The sequence below is a fragment of the Brachyistius frenatus genome, unplaced genomic scaffold (genome assembly GCF_029030835.1).
Source record: "Brachyistius frenatus isolate BFR_SWC_R1_liver_20210118 unplaced genomic scaffold, ASM2903083v1 Contig_63, whole genome shotgun sequence".
NCBI classification, from domain to species: Eukaryota; Metazoa; Chordata; class Actinopteri; family Embiotocidae; genus Brachyistius; species Brachyistius frenatus.
Window position 1 is genome coordinate 2,211,250 of NW_027210662.1, and position 20,576 is coordinate 2,231,825.

At 38.7% G+C, this 20,576-nt stretch overlaps 1 protein-coding gene across 1 annotated transcript; it reads right to left on the reverse strand.

Annotated features, from left to right (window-relative positions):
• Nucleotides 1-331: 331 nt before the first annotated feature.
• On the reverse strand, nt 332-19,168 carry tars1 (threonyl-tRNA synthetase 1). The gene is made up of 19 exons (XM_069706562.1): nt 18,999-19,168; nt 18,288-18,365; nt 17,383-17,573; nt 15,995-16,118; nt 14,708-14,832; nt 13,800-13,917; nt 13,645-13,709; nt 13,019-13,097; nt 12,643-12,789; nt 11,846-11,944; nt 10,059-10,225; nt 8,175-8,337; nt 6,688-6,825; nt 4,598-4,675; nt 4,398-4,498; nt 2,612-2,716; nt 2,335-2,407; nt 1,053-1,167; nt 332-941 (listed from the first exon to the last, which is right to left on the reverse strand). The coding sequence occupies exons 1-19, from the start codon at nt 19,056-19,058 to the stop codon at nt 793-795; spliced, it is 2,175 nt and encodes a 724-aa protein (XP_069562663.1). The 5' UTR covers nt 19,059-19,168; the 3' UTR covers nt 332-792.
• Nucleotides 19,169-20,576: the final 1,408 nt, after the last annotated feature.

The following is a 20,576-nucleotide window of genomic DNA, read 5'->3' on the forward strand; positions in this document are numbered from 1 at the left end:
TGTGGAAAATTACATATTTCCGGTCCTGAACTGTCTAATTTCAACTTTGACCTAAATATGTAGAATCACGAGATTGTAAACTACATTAGCCAAGTGTTGGGAGAGTCTACACTGCACTCATACTTCATTATTATAATGCAATGTCAATACATATGGACTTATCAGCTTGCAAGACCTGTAATTTTCTGGGCAACGTGTATATGTACTGATTTTTAGCATGACTGTTGGTTTGCAGCAGCAAAAACTGAAAAGTTTCATCCTGCAATTTCCCCACAGGAGAAAAAGATGTCTTATCTGATATTTAAAAAACAACAACAACAACACACTTCCATTAAGAATATCTTTGTTTAATTATCAAAATTGTAACTCATGTACAATTCCCTGAAGATATAACGAGTGACTAACACAAACTGTTCAGACAGTACAAACCACTTCCCCTCTGTGGGTTCATGTAATATGAACAAAGGTGTTGCGAGAAGTTCTATGATCCTATTTATTTACAGAGGTGTTCTGAAAAGGCTGTCAGTCTTACGAGCCGTTTGTCACTATAAGCAGAAGGGACGAGGCCAATTAAACTTCATTCCATGGAGTACAGCAGCCGTTGGCTACCGAAAACAGTAATAAGAGACAACAGAGGACATGATCGTCGTATCAGAAAACCAACTTCCGTAAAAAGCAGAGACTAGGCGACATTTGAAGGCAGTTTCATCCCCACATCACAAACTGATTTTTAACCGCGTGGCCCTTTAAGAGGCTGGAGGTACTGTTGAGAGAGACGTCGTTTCAGCGAGCTCAGAATTCCTCTTCAGCGTTCCGACTCCTGGAGGTCTTGAGCTGTTTCAGGCGCTCGATGCACTCCTCCACACTGCGCTCACCGTGCACTTTGTTGTCTCGGGTGCGTACGTTCACAGTGTTGCTCGTCTTCTCCTTCTCTCCCACCACTTTTTCAGACGGGGGAATATGCAAAGACAACAAAGGAAAAAGAAACTCAATATCTGGAGGGAGAGAAAAGGACAGACAGACCAGTGAAAGAAATGTGTGTTTCCTCTGACCCAGGATGAAGTTGTACTGAGCCAGCTGCGCATTTCTGATCTTCTTGTTCAGAGTGCAGCCGGGGTCGAGGTCCACGTCAGTCATGAAGCCGCTGTTGTGGAATTCCTGCTTGACCTGCCACGTTGACAAGAGCAGCAGATAAAACAGTCTGTCAATATGTTTTGGAAATGGATTCATCTGCTTCCACAAATCTTTTTTTTTCTTCAAATATGACATTTTGGAAAAGTTTTCAATCTGGATGCAGCAAAGATTACATGACTGCGAACATTTCCATCAGTTTTTTTTTTTTACTTAATCAACTGTGGACCTGCTGTCTTTTCTATTTACATGGATATCAGGACTGCAAAGCTACACAAATTTATTTCACAAATTTGCTATTTTACAAATGTGCTAAACACAAAAATGATCAAATTGAAAAGTCCCAAACCCATTTCAAAAGTCAGGTTTATTGCAACCCGAGTTTTGCTTTTGTAGCTCTGTCAATCATTTTTTTTAAATTTTAAATCAGCTATAACTTTCAACTGAATAAAACTAAAAGAAAACTGAGGCAAGTAAAAAAAAATTATCCCTCAAACTTTCTGTTCTAAAAATCCATCCAAACTCCTGTCAAAATTGTGATCCACTTTCCTGGCTCTAGTTGTGTGTGCATGAGGGTAGAGATAGTGAGTTACTTGCAACAGTTGCATTTTTAGAAGTAATGAAATGGTGAAAACCTAAAAAAAATACGAGACAGTCGAGGGGCCTGATGCCAAGTTATGTCTTTTTTCCGACAATGCTGGAGCAGTTCCATCATTTAGAGGAGTTGATGTCTCATCGAATAATCCCCAACTATTGAAATTTACATTCAATAACTAGACAGCAACACAATCAGCCGGCTTAAGCCGAGCTAAGAAGGTCCGATTCTCACTGTTGCAACTTTTCCCTGCAGTATCTTTAAACGGTTTCATCTCGAGATTCAATTTTGGTCTGAACAGGGCTTAATGGAACCAGTGGCCTGAAGTAATAATACGATTACGTACATTAAGTTCTACCCTTCCTGTACGTCTTCTGAGCCATGAAAACAAAGCTGAGTTTTTGGCCATACTACCCGGGCCTGTATGATAATTCGTCGTAAAGCATACAACAGCACTTTATGGGCCCAGTTAACTGCAATAGTTTAACAGCACAGGATTCTAGCCTGTAACCAAATGCGTCACTGATCAAAACGACTGCACGAGTTGAACAGCTCTAAAAGCAGCATAATGTTGAGTATGTACGTAAGTATCTGCGGTCGGTGCTTACCTTCTCGGCGTACTCCTCGCAGGTCGGTCCCACAGGTACAACCATCACCTGACAGGGAGAGAGCCACAGCGGCCTGAAACACAACAGGACATACTGTGTTTGCATTTAGGTGATAAGTAGAAAAGCTGGCCAGACGCAATCTGTAAGAAACCTGTGCAGATATTTACAGCTACACAGAGCTGAGGTGCTTTTAATCCTGTCCCATGAATCTGGAAAAGTATTATCAACACCTCTGAAATGGCGGCAATAAAACAAAACGTTTTGATCGTTGACAAACCATTTGCCTCCATAGTTCTCGGTCAGAATAGCGATCATCCTCTCGACTGATCCCAGGATGGCTCTGTGGATGATCACTGGTCTCTTCTTGTCCTCACCGTCGTGGCTACGGAAGCATTTGAAGGATGAAAAAAACGTAGGAACTTTTATACAGAAATCCAAAATAAAAACAACAATGATCACCTGGAGAAAATATTGTATATTGTTTTACATGGTTAATTCATTAATTCTTAACAGGGTTGGTTAAATTTCAACACAAATTTTACAGCTAAATGTTAAAACTCTTAACAGCCTCTGAAGCAGCTAAAAAAAAAACACCTTAGTACTGGGACCCGGCAATATGAGATTTTTTTTCTTTTATATGTATTACAAATACCTAAATCACAATACCGAGAAGAGGACTTTCTCTCAAACAACATCACAACAGTAATGTAAGCTGCTGTTTCCTTGGAGACGCTCACACGTGTGAGCTGAATAATGCCAGCGGCAGCGACAAAGTAAGACCCATGAAAGATTCTAAAATTGTTCAGTTTTGAAAAAGTCACACAGTTGCATGTTGTATTTGACCCGAGTGCGGGGTGATTGTGAGACTTTGTAATACGAGGAAACATTTGAACTTGGCCTGTTGGTAAAGTTTCCCTGAGATACCATTAATGTGGAAGAGTCCTCATCACTGAAGCCTTCTCTCTTGTATAAGTGATTACGTAAAACATGAAGGTATATAAAACCTTCGTTTGTGTTTCTTTTCTATCACAGACTCGGACTTTCTCCTGTCAAGACTCTTGAATCTTTTGGAGCTCATCATCCGTGACATCTGTTGTTCTGACACATTTTCTCCCTGGTTCATTTCTGCAGTAAAGACTTTGGGAGACACTATGAACTTGTTTTCTGTTTCTGTCATGGAGCAGCGGCAGCAACACGTTCCACGAGCCTTCAGAAACTCCTGCAGGTTAAACCGGGTTAACCAAACACTTTACAGGCTGACTGACTTTGAAAGACTCACTATAAATGGACTGAAAACACACACTAGCAAAATTAAAGCGGCAAACAGCCCATAATGCAACACTAGAAGTCTCCAATCAAAAACAATACCTGATGGTGTTAACATGTAATTGTCTCATCCTCTAATACAAGCTCAAATCCTCTTTCAAAAGCCGTATTACTGGAAAAGCTATTCTCATACTTGGGCTGGTGAAGTTCAACGTTGTGTAAAATGACTGTTTAACAAGGGACCCACAATATGGTGGTGGCAAACAAGGAGGACAACTAAGTACTGGAACAGTAACAAAAATGCAAAAATAAACCTGCAGTCCTGTGTTATTATATGATCCAAATATTTGTCAAAACCTTTCGCACATTTTCAGCATGGAGAGTGTAGTATGGAGGTTTTTTTTGTTTGTTTTTTTTCCCACTGCAATAGGGATTTTGAGAACGACAACATAGATAACGTTCAAGTGAGTCAGACTACGTGATGTAATAAGATCATTTTTGACATATATATTGGTCTGGGAAGTGTCATATTGCCTAGCCCTCTGTAGTAAATGGATATTATACAGCTTCTTTCAGGTCAGTCCTATTTTCATTTTATAAACTGGCACTTAAATTTTATCCCACATGCCATCACATTAAGTTCTCCAGCATATGAAACCTTTATGTTTGGATATGTTAATTGTATGACCATATGTTGAATTCTGTAATACACACCAATATTTGCAGCAACGAAACCAAAATATGATTCTATTCTATCGATTGACCTTTAAAAGAACAAAAAGCAGGTGAATAGTTACCTGACAAAGGTGAGATTAAAGCGGATCGGCAGCTGGAAGTCGAGCTGTATTGTGGCACACTGATGGTATCGACCAATGGCATCCTTGATCTCAATGTCGATCTGCAGAAAAAAAGAAAAGAAAAAAAGGACACGTGATCATCAGGTTCCCCCCTGCTGTTTCACAGTTTAACTACCACATTACTGCGGTGCACAGCTCACCTTGGGTCCATAGAAAGCTCCGTCACCCGGGTTCAAAACCCATTTCTCCCCAAAGTCATTCAAGCTGTTCTCCAGTTGCTGTAAAAACAAACACAATACTGCTTTGTTATAATTCCAGTGGCTAGCCAACATGTAGGTAAACAGTGGTGTTAAAAAGTAAAGCTGCATATTTAGACCTGACATTTTCTTCATCTGGAACTAATCACTGAACTGAGAAATGTTAATGTTGCAATAATATTTTATGGTTGCTTGTGGCACTTAATGGGGTGAGGGAAACATGCAGCAAGTTCTGTTCCCGTCACTCTGCCAAGTTCACAAGCCACTTTTCTGTGTAAATAATTTTCCACCTTTGTGCATCCAAACATTAATCATAAAAAGTCAGCGCTGAAGTTAAAGAATGTTTTTCTCAGAGAAATGTGTCCTGATAGGTCAAGTATGACAGCTGTACAAGTCATTATCATTTATTCTTTTATGGTTATTATCCCTATCCTGAGAACTGTGACAGAATGTTAATTACAGAAAGGCGGAGGCACAACGTCATTAACATGCAGTCACTAAGACACGGCTCACTTCATCTGTTTGTAGACTTCTGTCCAGCAGCACACTACAAAGTGTTTCGTATTCAAATAATTCCTGCGACCGCCGTATTGATCGATTCATAGATAATAAAATAACATGTTAAAAATAACTTCCAGATTCAGTAATCCTCTTCTTCCAGCAGGCAAAAGATACAGCTGACAATAAAATGAAAATGATGCACGGAGGACAGAACGATGACACCACTGACTGTGAAACAGCAGCACAAATTAAAAGGAGCTCTTTGAGGTTTATGAAAATACCCATGAATTAAAAAAACAAACAAACAGAAGAGCAAAGAGTGCAGCGAATAAAGGGTTAATACCACTTTTCTGCTTTTTCCCCTGCTTATTAATTTGTCATTTATTCGAGTATGAATTTGTCTGCAGTTCTTGGTGATTTGTCGGACCAAAAACAAAATCACCAATTTTTGGGCTGTGGGTGAGAACAATGGAGCATTTTCTGTTAGCAGGACAGAGGATGCATTTTGAACCTACACAACATGCTGCTGTCAACCGCGGATTAAGAAGACAAACCCAACACCGCCAAAAAAAACAAGACAATAAATGCAATACAAAAAAAAAAAAAAAAAAAATCAATGAAGTGGGGACAGCGAGGCACAAAAAAAAAAAAAAAAAGAGCCTCAGCCTAGTCTGTAAAATGAGAGTTTCCAACAGCGCAAAAAAAACAACAACAACACTTAACAGAGGAAAGCAAACCAATCAAACGTCTTCGTGGCATAAACAGAGTGTGGTAATGCGCACTGCAGATGTTGAAACAGCATTACCCCACGATCGGATCAAGAGGAAAATGGATGCAATGTGAAAAGAAAATCTCACCTCCTGCCTTGTGTTTATCAACAAACACCTTTTCACAGATTCCGAGCCTGCTGGTAAATACTTTGCCAGACTAACAAACCATATTGATGTTCTTCAAACACTTGTGCAACTGATAATACACCGCGGCATACAGGTAGGATCTTTTGAACTTTTACTGCCATTTAACTTCTCTCAAATCTACAGATTCTTCCCTCAGACTTAAAGTTGTCTCAAGAGAGATCTTTTCTGTGGCTCCTTTTAATGCTGACGCGCCAAGCAATAAAGACGTATTATCATTCAGTCCAATTCACTCAGTTATTATTTGTTTGGACTTGTTTTAGAGCAAATTAGAGCCGAGCCGCAGATGTAAAATGTGGAGCTGGTCTTCAGAGAGTAAACTTGATTTGACGGAAAAATGGCAGACCTGATAGCACTGACGTGTGGACGGATTCTCTGGAGAAGAACGAGCATTTACTTCTTCAGAGCTGATGGCTGCTCTACAGAAAAAAAACTCATTAAAATAAAAATGTTCTCCGAGTGTACAAATCTCATTCTGTCTGACGCTGTCTGGAGGGGATCTGGTATTTCCTTCTTGATAATATCATACATCAGCATCTTAACTCTCCAGCGAGACTTTGTGTGAGTGGTGCTCATATTTTCTAATATATTGAGAGAAACAAGAGGCCGTCTGATTACCTTCTCTGCTTGGTCCCAGATGCCTGGGTCTCCCAGGAACTTCTCTGGTCTTGTGGAGAGGTTGAGTTTGAAAGTGAAGCCAAACACGTCATACACGGTCCGCAGGAAGTCCAGGCATCCCTTGATCTCCTCTTCAATCTGGGGTCGATAATAAAATGCAACAGAATTTGTATCATCCATCTGGACATGGCTGCAGGTTTAAACGTGGGGGAATGACTGCTTTTATATTGATTTGTGATATAAGAAATAAAGAATTAAATATTCAAGGTAAACAAAACATGATCCAAAATTGTATTTGACAAAGAACTGCCCAGTTCTCAATGAACAATCTAACTACCAGAAACATTTGGTCAGAATATCATGTGTCCTATGTTCATAAAACAACTAAAACACCTAAAAAGAAATGAAATGCTTGTTTGTACTTCCTGAACGTAGGTCACCTTCTGGACTAACTGATAACAAATTAATTGCCGACAAAGATAAGACCATATTTCCCTCAGTCTGCTTTAAGTTTGCTTAAATTTTGTAAATAATTGAAGACAATAAGAGAACAAGCGGTGATTTCCAGCTGCTGCAGCAAAGAAAAAAAAAAAAAAAGAGAAAATTGAACGTGAAATAATTTGTGTACAAAGTACAATCAAATAATTAACCATCCAATCCACTGTCAGCACTGGTAAACAAAATCAGTGGGATCCCGGCTGCAAGTTGCTGTATCACCACATTTGAACAAACTAATTAAGAAATCTCTTCGATCTCCCACAATCCTGTTTGTGTGTATCAATGTTTGCAGTTCTGTTCTTTGGTCAAAGGACTTAACGTTCAGTTGCTACATCAAGCTGCAGCAGCATGTGGACGCCTCTGCTTTCACCTTGAACGTGACTGATCGTTCACTGACAACATTTCTTGAATTTATTCAACGAGACACTGATGCACTGAGAGCCTTCAAACATGAACTATTCTCCTCAGAAAACCACTTCTCTGTAAACTGTTTGCTTGTTTTTTCACAATCATGTCATAACATTGTTTAAGTGGCTTTTAAGTGTATTTTTGTATGAATTGCTGTTATAACCTGAGTAAACATTAATCAAAAGGTATTTTAAAATGGTATTTAAAAGGGGTATTTAAAATGAATCGATGGGAAATGTGTCCCAAAGAGTATTGCATGAATTTACTATTGCAGTCCTATAAACATGATCAAAAGTTGATGCAGTTTTATTCCATAATAACTCTACTCCCGCAGATTTTTTTTTTAATTCTCAAACTTAAAACCTTCAGCCTCAACTGACAAAACCTCAAGCAGCCACACTAGGTGCAATTTATTAACCACAAACGGCTCTATACAACTTATTTTCCCACTTATGAAGCAATAGACCCCAGGATTGTAAACAGACTTCCATGTGTAAAAATAAATTGTAATTTTTTTTCCCGTCAGATTTGAATAACTCCAAAATGTGTGTGTTGTGAGTGGAGCTCGGTGCAGATCTGACCTGGTCCATGGTGCAGAAGATATGAGCATCATCCTGCTGGAAGCGGCGCACACGGGTGAGGCCAGTCAGGGCTCCTGACAGCTCGTTCCTGTGCAGGACGCCAAAGTCGGCCATGCGAAGGGGCAGCTCTCTCCAGGAGCGAGGCCGGTGATCAAACATCAGACTGGTGCCAAACAGACGAACAAGCACAGTGTAAAAAAAAACACACCACAATACAGCTGCCAAATTCACCATAGAGGTATTACAATACCTGAAAATCGGTCTACCCCTTTAGCACGACCGTGAAAGATTTGACTAACATGTTGTATTATCTGTAAATTGTTTGGGTTTTAAAACTGATATTTAACACAAAATGTGTTTATAAACTCAGTTTTTTATTCCACTGTGAGCGACAGACAGGCTGTTAATGTGGATGGCAGAAAGACTGGAACAGTTAAAAGCAGATAAAAGATTTGAATACAAAGAGCTGCAGTCTGGCTCTTCACACTGCAATGCAGCATTTGGCACTAAATTGAACTGGGTCATTGAACAACTGAAAACATGGCAAGAGCATCAGTCTATTACGAGTTCAGCTGAACCGACAAACTACTGCAGCAGTGAAATATGAAGCCATTTCACAAAGACTACATCCACACTAGTAAGCTGTCATTTTAAAACACCATTTTCATAATTTTACACCCATCGTCCATATTGAGATGTTTTCAAACCCCGAAAACAGAGACTTTTAAAAACACTGCTGACCCTGTTTTAGTGGAGACTTTTGAAAATGATGACACAGATAAACACATGCTTGGAATGAATTGACTGCTCAAACATATGAATAAAATAAGCCCCTAAATCAACTGTCTACATTAACAGAAAGGGGGAAATAGTCTTTGAATGTACAAGCTACTGTTTCATGGACATTGTTGTCAAATGTGTTTTCAGGCGTGCTAGTATGGAAGGAAACTAGTTATGAGCAGTTGCTAAAATGATTGCATGGATGAAGATGGATGATGTGGACGCAGTCGAAGACTGACTCACGGCATTCAGTTGTGGTAAAACATTGCTTAAAGGTGGTTCCTGTGCTGGGCTGAATTCTTTTTGAGATATCAAACTAAATATTGAACAGAGGTTAAACATTTTGTTCTGTTCTCCGAGTTCATTCAATGGTAAAAACACAGTTAATGCTGAAGAACAAACAGCTCTGCCTCCAACAAACGGTTGTGTCTCTGATTACAGACAGAAACCAACTACAAATATCTATTTCACACTACAGCAAGACTTGATGCACAGTGTGTAACAGAAGTGGGTGTGTTTTTCATTTTCCTCTGTAAATAACTCGTATCTCTTGTAATATATTGTATCTCTAGTGAAGGACGGCCTTGTGAAACAGTTGATTTGCTGTGCTTCCTTTTTTGGATGCTTTTATTTTTGAAAGGAGACTTGCTTCAGTTCCTCTCGTATAAAACCGAGATAAAAACTGTATGTATGTAAGAGAAAATGTTAGAAAGAAAGAGGTAGGTAGAAAGGAAATTGTTTTAGGATATTAAGACCCCCCCCCTCCTGAAGAGGTATGTCAGTATCTGTTGCTATGCTGTTAAGATTTTAAATTGTAAAGGTAGATTTAAACTGCAGTTTGTTTAACTGAGTCAGCTTAATAATGGCAAGTGTAAGACTGGTGTGATACTGGTAGACTGTATAGAAAGGTAATTGATATATTTGTTGTTTGAGTGTTTGTACCAGCTCTTATGTTGGCTTAGAATTTTAATAAACTAAATCCTCAGGTCAATGGTGCCATGACCCTCTTTCAGAGAAGTACGCTGCACACTGTGTATTCTCTTGTTTCTAGTTGCTTGCTGAAATAAAAACTAGCCTGAATGTGAGGAAAGAAAGAGGCCTCACCAGTGTCCAGGGCAGTTCATAGGTTTGAGGGCAAAGGTCTCCTTTTCAGCCTCGAAGGAGAACATGTTGTCGCTGTAGTGCTGCCAATGGCCAGAGGTCTGCCAGAGTTTGCTGTTGTAGATGTTGGGTGTCACCACCTCCTGGAAGCCCCTCTTCCTGTACTCACTCTGTTAAAGACACAACAAAATATTTTACTTTTAAGACTTTAAAAAAAACACTCAGCTTCATAATTCGGTGTACACATCACAACTACAAACAACTGGTTAAAATGGTTTCTGTCAACACCTGTGGGCTCCCATAAAAAACAATAAATAAGCCTGAGACTTTAAAAAGCCAACTACCTCTAAGAACGTTTATAACGCTGTATATTCACATCCCCGTTTGTTTATACATTATGAAGGGTTTCAGGCAAATGTGAAATGAAAATGTTATTATTTCAGTGCTTTAATGCACCTTGGGGGTGTCTGTGTTGTTCGACATCAATTTTTCAATATAGATAAACAAATGAAACATTGTATAATTTATTGTAAATCCTTACACATATATTCTCCAAATATTTGGATGTTTGAGGTGTTTTGCTGCGTGTACAGGCAGAGCTGCTATTAAAACTAATCTCATTACGCCAAATCTGCTCAGTCAAAAATCCATTTTACCACTTCGAAATGAAATTGCTTCCAATGTGTTTTCCATTATGAATGCACTGACTGAAGATCAAGAAAGTGAACGTGAAAGAGAATGAGGATTGATTTTGTGGCTCTGTATAATGGAAAAGGTGCAGTAGTTTTTCTTTAATGCTGTCAATCATACACGTTTTACATGTTTCAATTTATTCCAACTAAGTTTCTACCAATAATAAACTCTGTTGAGATTCAGAATTCATTTGTTTTATCTGTGAAGCTAAAAAAATTTAAAAGGCACAGTCCCTTATTTCCAACAGCTTTTATTTTTTTTTTAGCCCTTTGTTTAAGACGGTGACCTAAAGTTCTATCATTAAAATTTAACTAAATAGATACTGCAGGGATGTGAAGCTGTTGTGTGGGGTGTGGTTTGTGCTACTCTATCTGATGTATTCAAAGTAACTGTTCCATGCTCTTGCACTGTGCCTCTCTTAAATAATACCTTTTCATTAAAATGAAAATGTTTTAATAGATTTATTCTCTTAACTGGCATCACTGTTGCCAAGAAGATGCTGGCTGTACAATGAAAACCTCCTCATACAATTACCGAAGCTCAAGGGATTAACATATATATTGATATTATTAATATGGAGATGTCTGAGGCAAGAGTGCACGGTGCTCCAGCTGGAACTATTTTGACATGGAAAACCATTGCAGATGAAATTAAAAAATTGCTATAACTATCATTTGTGTTTGCTGAGATTTTGTGGACTCATGTTGTCCTGCATATATTTTAAGGAGATCAGTGAGGGTCGGTTGGGGAGGGGAGGTTGCCACTGGGTTTTTGTTTTATCTATATATTTTATTTATTTTGGATGTTTTGTTTTTGTATGTCTGAAGCAAAAGCAAAAGAAAATAGTTGATTATAAAAAAAAAAAATTGAAATATTTCCAGCTCCTTTGTATAAGTTATTTTGAATTAAAGTAATGCCTTTTTTCCTGTGAACATTTTAAGCAAATATTATCACACAGGCTGACAAAATGTACAAATCTGTTCATTTCTTTCTCTTCAGGTCTTTCTGCCTCATAACCTCTGTCTTTCCCTGCATCTCATTAATTAAAGTGAGATCACAGCAATTATCCGCTGTGAGCGCTGACAGCTCTGACTTACTCTGATGAACTCTATCAGGGTGCTGTAGATGAAGGCCCCCTTTGGCAGGAAGAAGCAGCTCCCCGGACTCAGGTCATGGAAGAAGAACAGGTCCTGCTCCTGAATACAAAAAAGAAAGTTAGTATGTGTGATTGAACATTTTAAAGGGTCACTGCTCAGGTTAAACTGGTTTCAAATCTGTCTGTCAATGTGCTCATTATCCTGCACAGCTTGCTTTTCCACACTTGTTAGTACATGTACTGAATGAACGGTAACAACCAACAATGAAACAATTACTTGTTAACAATAAACACAAAACTGTAATTTAAGAGTGTGAAGTACAATAAATTCAACCCATCTTTATGGAAATGAGTGATGGGGAATTTTTTAAATCATACTATAGTCAATATTTCTTTCTGAACTTGACATCTAAAAGAACAATATACGTTATCTTTTCACCAAGTGATATTTTCTTCAGTGTTTGTCTTTTACATTTTAAACACTATAAAGCTTTTCTTGTTGTGAGCCAATGGGTTTTTAACAGTAAATGTAACAATGCTGCTGCCAATGCAACACGATTTTCCCACTGTTCAGAGACCGCTTTGAATATTCTGTCGGTGGAAAGGTGCGACTTGGTAACATCAGACATCAAACCCAATCCCAGCTCTTACAGTTTTGAAGTGTTTTGCTTTTGATTCTTATGTTTTTTGACTGCAACAGCAATTCAATAATAACCTACTTTTGCAACAATCAAACCTGTAGGAGACCATTTTAAACTCATTTGCTAACTGACAGCTCATTCACATGTCGGTTCATACCCGGCCCAGTTTGCGGTGATCCCTGTTCTTGGCCTCCTCCTGAAACTTCTCCCACTCTTTGAGCATTTTGGTGTCGGGGAAGGAGATGCCATAGATCCTCTGGAGGGTTTCCATGTCCGCCTTTCCCTCCCAGTATGTAGAAGAATTCTAGCACACCACAAGGGAAGTATGTTAGTTTTCTCTGTTCTTTTGGGTCCATCGAATCCCCCGAGGATAAGACACAGGGGAACTCTCGAAATGGGGACGAATGTGCTTACTGCCAAACATTCAGGGCACAGAACACAGCATTTGAAATCGTTCGTGGTTTAAATCCACATAAACATTAACAGCAGGTTTGCTTTATATAACGCACAGCAAAAAAAACAAAAAGACCAACCTTGTGGACCTTAAGTGCCTTGATTTTTCCAGTGTGTCTCACATGGGGTCCCCGACACAAGTCAATTAAGGGGCCACATCTGAAATGCAGAGTATTTTATTAACATCGTTTCACTCATTATTTAAAAAAACAAAAAACAAAAGGCAGAATGGGATAACCTGATGAGTTTAGGGTATAGCTATAAGTACTGTATTTTGAAGTTGTTCCCAACAAATTCCATACAGAGACCAAAACAAAAGATGTACAAGTTAATTTTGTATATTTTTTATGCTCGATAAAAGGACAAAAGTCCTAAAACAACAGAGCTTTGTAGTTTCAAGCAAATGTTACAGGGGTAACTAGTTTTACTATTTTTTGGGGACTATTTTCAGTTACATATTTAGTGTGTGTATTTCTGGCTGCAGTATGGTGTATGTGGAATGGATTCAATGTAAACTACAGAGCCAATGTTAATCATTTATGTGTTTTTAATGTTTTTTGGACAGCAGGGTAGGTCTATGGCACGAGTAATTAGGTGTATCTGACTTTGGATACAATAGGATTTGCAGACAATAAAAAAAAAGAGTAAATCACCAGAATGCTTTTTTAAAGATAAAAACGTCTAAATGCACTAAACCCGGACTCACCTGTAGACTGTGGTAGTGGGAGTGGTGACCTTCTCGTTCAGAATGCGGCACTTAAACTTGTTGTACTGTGAAGGACAAGTGGTGGCGTCTCAGCGTTTTTATATTCTTTCTTTGTTCTACATGAATTTCGGGAACATATGGGTGTTTTAAGTTACCTTGAACATTTCCAAGAGAGTTTCCTTCTTTATCTCCAGCCTCTCAAACGGCTGCTTCTCCTTGATGATTTTCTTGCACAGGTTCTCCAGACAGGGGAAGTCGTTGCTCGATACACCCCTGTCCAAAACATATAGAGATATACTCAACAGGAACAGCTCACCCAATGATAACTCTCACAACTTAAAGTCTGCATTAATATGCAAAGTGTAGCCACTGTTGAATTTAGTCTGCCACCATTTCCAAAGGGCATCATGGCTGTGACCAGGTATTTAAACACGTGAACAGACCTTTTGTCCACTGATGTGATTCTTGGACTTTCAAAGACTGATAACCTCTGCCAAGGACAGGCAAATACTTTAAAGTCCTTGGCTTTAGGGCTTAAGGAATGTCAAAATATCCTTGTAGAAAAAAAGAAAAAAAAAAAGTTCCCAAGAATTCCATTAGCATAAAATGACTTCATTATGGAGGTTGTAGAATTAATTAGACAGCACTCCTCAAGCTCTCCTGCAGCCATAAGCAGGGAGAAATGCATCTGTTACAGGGAAAGGTCAAGTGAAAAAAGTTGTTTACGTAGAAAAAGTGTTGCAATTTCAGAGCGTGTCTTAACAGACTTTCAAAGCTTCACTGAAGTAATATCTCAGTCTGTGCTTTGAATGGATTTGTTTTTAGGATTCCAATCCTGCAGGCAGATACAGAAAGATGTCGTTTCAAATCCACACCCCAGAAAAAAAAAATCCAGCTCGACAGCATTAGAGTTCTGCCTGCTTTGTGTTTGCTACCGGTCTTAAGACAGTGAACCAGACTGACAGCTGCTAAGCCCTGAAGTAAACATCAGAAATAACACTGAATGCTGACTAACAGCCATAATTACACAGACAAATCTAAAAGCAAAGACTGTGCGACTCACTCGTTGTTCTCCAGGAACATATCGTAGTAGAAGCCGTTCTCGATGGGGGGGCCGTAGCAGAGGCAGCCTCCATACACCCTCTCCATGGCTTCTCCCAGGATGTGAGCACTGGAGTGCCAGTAGACCTAAAGAATTCACAAGAAGTAGTGTCCAATTAGAAAAACAGCAGGAGTCAAACTGTATGCTGTTAAGATCACCATTGTAAAGAAACAAAATCAAGACTGAGAACCTTCGCTAATACATTAAAACTAAAATATGCTATGGACACTGGTACCATGTAAAACTCCTTAACTGAGACTGGATTGTCTTATTGTAAGTACTTTACAATGTCAATTGACAAATGCCTCTTCTTTAGGGAAAATAATAGGCCATTTGTAAAAAAATAAAAAAAAAAAAAAAAGCTGAAAAGAGACTCTTCTTCCTGCTGCTGCTTTAACAACTCTACATGATTGCAGCAGCATTTTATATACTCACTTATCCTTTTAATGTCTTTGTGGATCAGACATTTGATAAACCACAAAGCTTTGAAGTTTATTATTGATTGTAAACCTTGATAAGAACAAACTCTTATCCATATTGGATAACCCTGACCACTTTCTCCACCACTTGCTGCAGGGACAGCGGAGCATTTTCTCCAATAGACTCATCCAGCTCTGCTGTCACAAGGACCGATACAGGAGATCCTTCCTGCCCTCTGCAATCAGACTGTATAATACCTCACCTCAGGCCAAATCCATCCTACATCATCATTTACACCGTTGCACTGTTTTTGATTTAATTTAATTACATTTAATCTTATTCTATTTGTATATACTGTGCACATTTTTATATATATATATTTATATATTTACTACCTCCCACTCCCATGCTGCTGTAACAAAGAAATTTTCCCTTGCAGGATCAATAAATAAATAAAGTCAGTCAGTCAGTCAGTCTGTCTGTCTGTCTAAAATGCATAAAAAAACGACTAAATAAATATTTTCTCGACAGTTATAAATTTAGAATTTGTAAAAAGAGATGAATTATTCAAAATTTACAAACAGAACTGCAGGACCAACAAAAATATATATTAAAAAAACAACCAATAACATTACAAGCATGCCAGACATATTTTTTATAATCTTTCTCAGAGTAAAATTAAAAAGGTGAGCATAGTTTTGGTGCTTGACGAGGATCACGCAGTGTTATCCAGGAGATGTTTAGGATGAGTTCACTCTACCATGTTCCCCTATATTAATCCATATGTAGTGGAAAAAAGAATTCAGACCAAACATGAGGTCGACTCACAGCTTGAGCTTCTTCATCATCAAACTTGAGCAACTGAAGGCTGCAGTCATCTTCCAAAGGTCTGTCCAGGTCCCACACACCGTTGTTTACTTTGGCAATCACTGTGTTGTCAGCCAGACCTTGACTGTACCGTAAAACATGAAATATTCCACATCAAAATAATGTGCAGATTCACATATGAAAAGGTAATTGGCTGCATTTATAGAGCTTAATTATCCAAAGCGCTTCACAATTTTCCTTTCATCCCCCCCACTGAGACAACTAGACAGGAGGATGTTGTAATAGCACCACCAAGCTTATGATTAGTGGATGATCCTGTCTACCTCCTGAACCACAGCCACCCAAAGTACAAAAACATCAATTATATTTTATCATCATATTGGCCAGTTCAAAACTGGTCAAATGTAAAATGTCTTTTTTTTTCATGTTTACCTAACACCCAATAAAGCAAAGTATTAAATATTCCATAACTTTCCAAAAGTAATGATCCTATTACTATTTATAGCATTACACACCTCCTCAATGTGTGCATGCATGCAAGATAATGGCAGGTGAGATTGATCGTAATTCCAAGCCCGACATAGATTTTTTTTTTGTTTACCGTAATGATCTGATCATGTGACCCGAATATGACCAGTGTTACAGTAGCTGTAGTCATGCTGGTCTTACAAGGTGAGTGTTGGTTTGCCAGAGCTTTGTACTGTGCACTATGAAGACATTAAAGGATGCTGCTTACAGCAGGATGTTACGTCTAAATATCTAATTGACTTGGTCTGGAGAATTCTGGAATCTAGAAACAGACTTATTTGCAACAGAAAGTTAAAAACACAAGCTGCATACAATAATGTGCTTATTGCAGCACAAACACATTAGCGAGAAAGGCCGATGCTTTGAAGTCGCGTGGCATCTACTCTACTGCTTATGATGAGGAGTTGCTGACATTTCCTAAAGCTTTCCAGTGTTTACTGTCCAGTCAGTTAATGTGCCTTGTGGTTAACAACATTTAATCTCTTAGCACACTCTTCACACCTACTGTATTAAACCATGCTGATCGAAGACAACACCAAGGCTGGTTTCCTCTACTTTTTTAAGACCAAAGTTACCAGAGTATTTTCTTGCCTTCAGTGGACAGTCAAAGGTTTGGCTGGTGTCATTACTAATTACCGTTTTCATAATTTTGGGTAATGGGAAGGCTTTTGAAACTGTAAAAATGATTACAGACTGCAAAAAAAAAAAAAAAAAAAAAAAAGGTTGACAGCTCATCTTTCTGAAATTGGAATCCCAAAGCGCCCTGAATTTTTCCCTCTTTTTTTGTGCCACATGAAATCGAGGTGTAACACGACACGATTAACAAGTAACAATTACAGCAATCCCATAATTACACTGACCTGATTCCACAGGCCACCTGGTAAGGTGTGGTCTTCCATGACTCAGCCTCCACCACCTTTCCATCAGGGAGAGTCACCTTGATCGGTCTGCTGTCCTTTGCAGCCCTCTCTGCCATCAGAGCTTCATGCTCAGCTTTCAGCTTTGCGTACAATGTAAGACGCTCATCAATGTACTGAGGTGGCGAGGACAGCTAAACAGAAACACAAAAGTTGTGAAATGAGGGGATAATAGATAATGCTGCTACTGGGTATAACTTTTAATAGTCTTGGTTAAGTGCACATCAAACTGATTTTCAAGGCATTACAGGTGGTGGAGAAGAAATACTGTAAATGATTTTGTTAGTCTAACCCAGGGGTGTCAAACATGCGGCCCGCGGGCCGGATGCGGCCCCCCCAGGGGGACAAGCTCGGCCCGCCGGATGACTTTGCTAAGTGTGAAAATTACAGAAAGACATGAAATTGCATTTCTATGAGAATATGGAGGTTTATGAGTACAAACGTTTTGTAATTTATTTATTTTTTTTTTTTTTTTAAATCGATCCAGTAATTGCTTCAAAAACAGCGTAAATGCGACGTCTGCTCCGGAGGCAGCAGCGCTCGCTGCTCGCAAACGCGTCACAAAGAGATCCCAGGCAGATAAACAGTGGGCTGATGTCTTGAGTTTTTGCTCTTTAGGTTTCTAGTTTATTGTAGAAAGTACCTTAAAATAGGGTTCATCGAGCGGTTTAATGTTTTTGATCAGATACCTCCAACAACCATGAAGATAGTGGGTGGCTGATTTGAGATTACTGAGCATACAACTAGAGATCAACACAAATACACATGTCAAGTCAAATTCTTGTAAAAAAAGACATCACGAGATTGTCTAATCCACCTCATTTATGACACTTATTTTAGTAACTCACCTCAGCTTTGCCTCCAGAGTCCCCAGCAGCAATTTTTGCCTTCTTCTTCCCTCCATCTTTACCACCTTCAGGTCCCCCCTGTTCAAAAACCACACCGTGAGGTTACTGAGCTTTTAACAAGGACACGTACAGTTTCAACGTGGGTGTAAAAGGTACACACCTTCACAACGCTTGAATATTCACAGCTAACACTGGGCATACAAGTGTATGACGTCAGAGGCCTTCCTTTACAGGTAGAAATAGCCCGCATAGTCGTCATGTGAAAACTTATTACAAACGGGTTGTAATGAATAAAAAGTATTTGCTTGACGCGCTGGGTGTGTGCCGATGTTATAAAACAATGTCGAGTGAGTTATGCATGACCTCAAAAAGCAGGTCCGACGTGTGTAGGCTTTCTGATAAGCAAAGAAACGTAAAATTGTCCATATTTTGAATGGAGTTCGGCGTAAGGTTCAGCGTGCGTTTAATAGCTCGCAACGTTGACCACACCGTTTATTAGCCGACCGGGCTCGCTTCATTACAACGTGGCGCCATTTACCACAAACAGATTACAACCAAAATGAAAACGAACACTTAATACGAGAACAGCAACACTTTCGGTAAACTAAAAATAACGTTACTCATAAACGAAAGAAAGCCGAAACGTCAGCAGGCTAGGCTAGCTGCTAACGAGCTACCATGCCTTAAATGTATCCGGTAAAGAAGGATCACCTTTTTGCCCTCGTCCACTTTCAGCTCGCTCATTTTCTCCACGACTGTCTGTTCAGCCATACCAACTAAAAAAAAAAAGAAGCCACCCCGATTTTAAAAAGATAACTTTTGCGAAGTCTGCGTTGTCCGTACTGTAAGCAGCCACGGTGTCGGGCGACGGCTGATGACGTTTCCCGGATCTTCTGATGCAACATGGCTGGAGGCGGTCCTTGGTGCGACGAGGAACACCGGCTCCCTCTGACCTGCAGGGCTTTAAAAGTCCATTTAAATCAGGGTTTTTTTTTTGTTGTTGTTGTTGTTGTTTTTTGTGTCTTTGAACAAAATGTATGAAAGAAAATGATTCAAGACATCTACAACAGGCCAAGTGCTAATTTTAGCTGTTATATACCAGCACCATCACAAAATAGACTATGTGACTATTGCAGAGATTTGATGAAGTGCAATACACAGCTACACATTTCAGGTAGGCTATTTGTCATTTTCTTGAGCATCCCCATTTTATTCAGCTTTATACTTCTACTCTACTAAATCCTAGAGGCAAATGTTGTTCTTTTCACTCCACAATTATTATTATTTTACCATAAGATTAAAGTTTTTCATATTCTTCTAGTCCAGTAAAAAAAAAACATGCATCTCCAAATTTGTTGATTTTAAATTTATATTTTTCTGATAAACAGACGGATTGGATGTTTCCTCATAGGTTGAGAAAAGTATTTTTCAACCCAAGTAAACTACACATTGAAACACACTCAGATTGATCTTGTTAGAGGTAGGCTACTTGGTTCTTACAGAACAGAAACTATACAAAAATGATGATTTTATATAGAACATGATGCATTATTAAACTACATAACATAAAGTTGTTAAAATAAAGCACAACTTTAAATGAATACAGCACTGAAATGCACTATAATTCAACAGAAAAACATCATCATTGACTAACGACAAGGAGCATTTAGCCACTGTGTACTTTTACTTTTTATACTTAAAGTGCATTTTACTCATAATACTTAAATCCTTTTACTTAAGTTTGGTTTTAAAAGCAGGACCTTTACGTGTAGTGGAGTATTCTCACACTGCAGTATTAGTACCTTTAGTCAAGTAAAAGATCTGAATACTACCACTGCAAAATACTTCCCCATAGAATTAAATATTTAGGCCTAAATGCAGACTGTACTGTAAAAAAGTCAACATGATTTGTTTTCCAACAGTGCCAAGCTTTTCATTTAATGTTTTGACCACAAAGTCAGTGGATCCTTTTGGCATGATCTTCCTTATTCTTTGAGTTGAAATTTATTCTAACTTTTCAAGTGATTTTATTAATCTGGAGGTAAATACATGACCAATATAATAATAGTAATAAAAATTGTGAATATAGTGAATAATATGTTATTACTAAATTCATTCATTTTCACCAGGACAGTCGAGCCACAAGTAAAAAGCTTCCCCACTTTTGGAGAACTGAGTTTAAACGCCCGAGGCCATCATCATCCCCCCATTTATTTTGTCGGTGTAATGACATGCAATAAATACAGCATAAGTTTACAACGTCTAAAAATCCTGGGAGCTGCCTGTCAG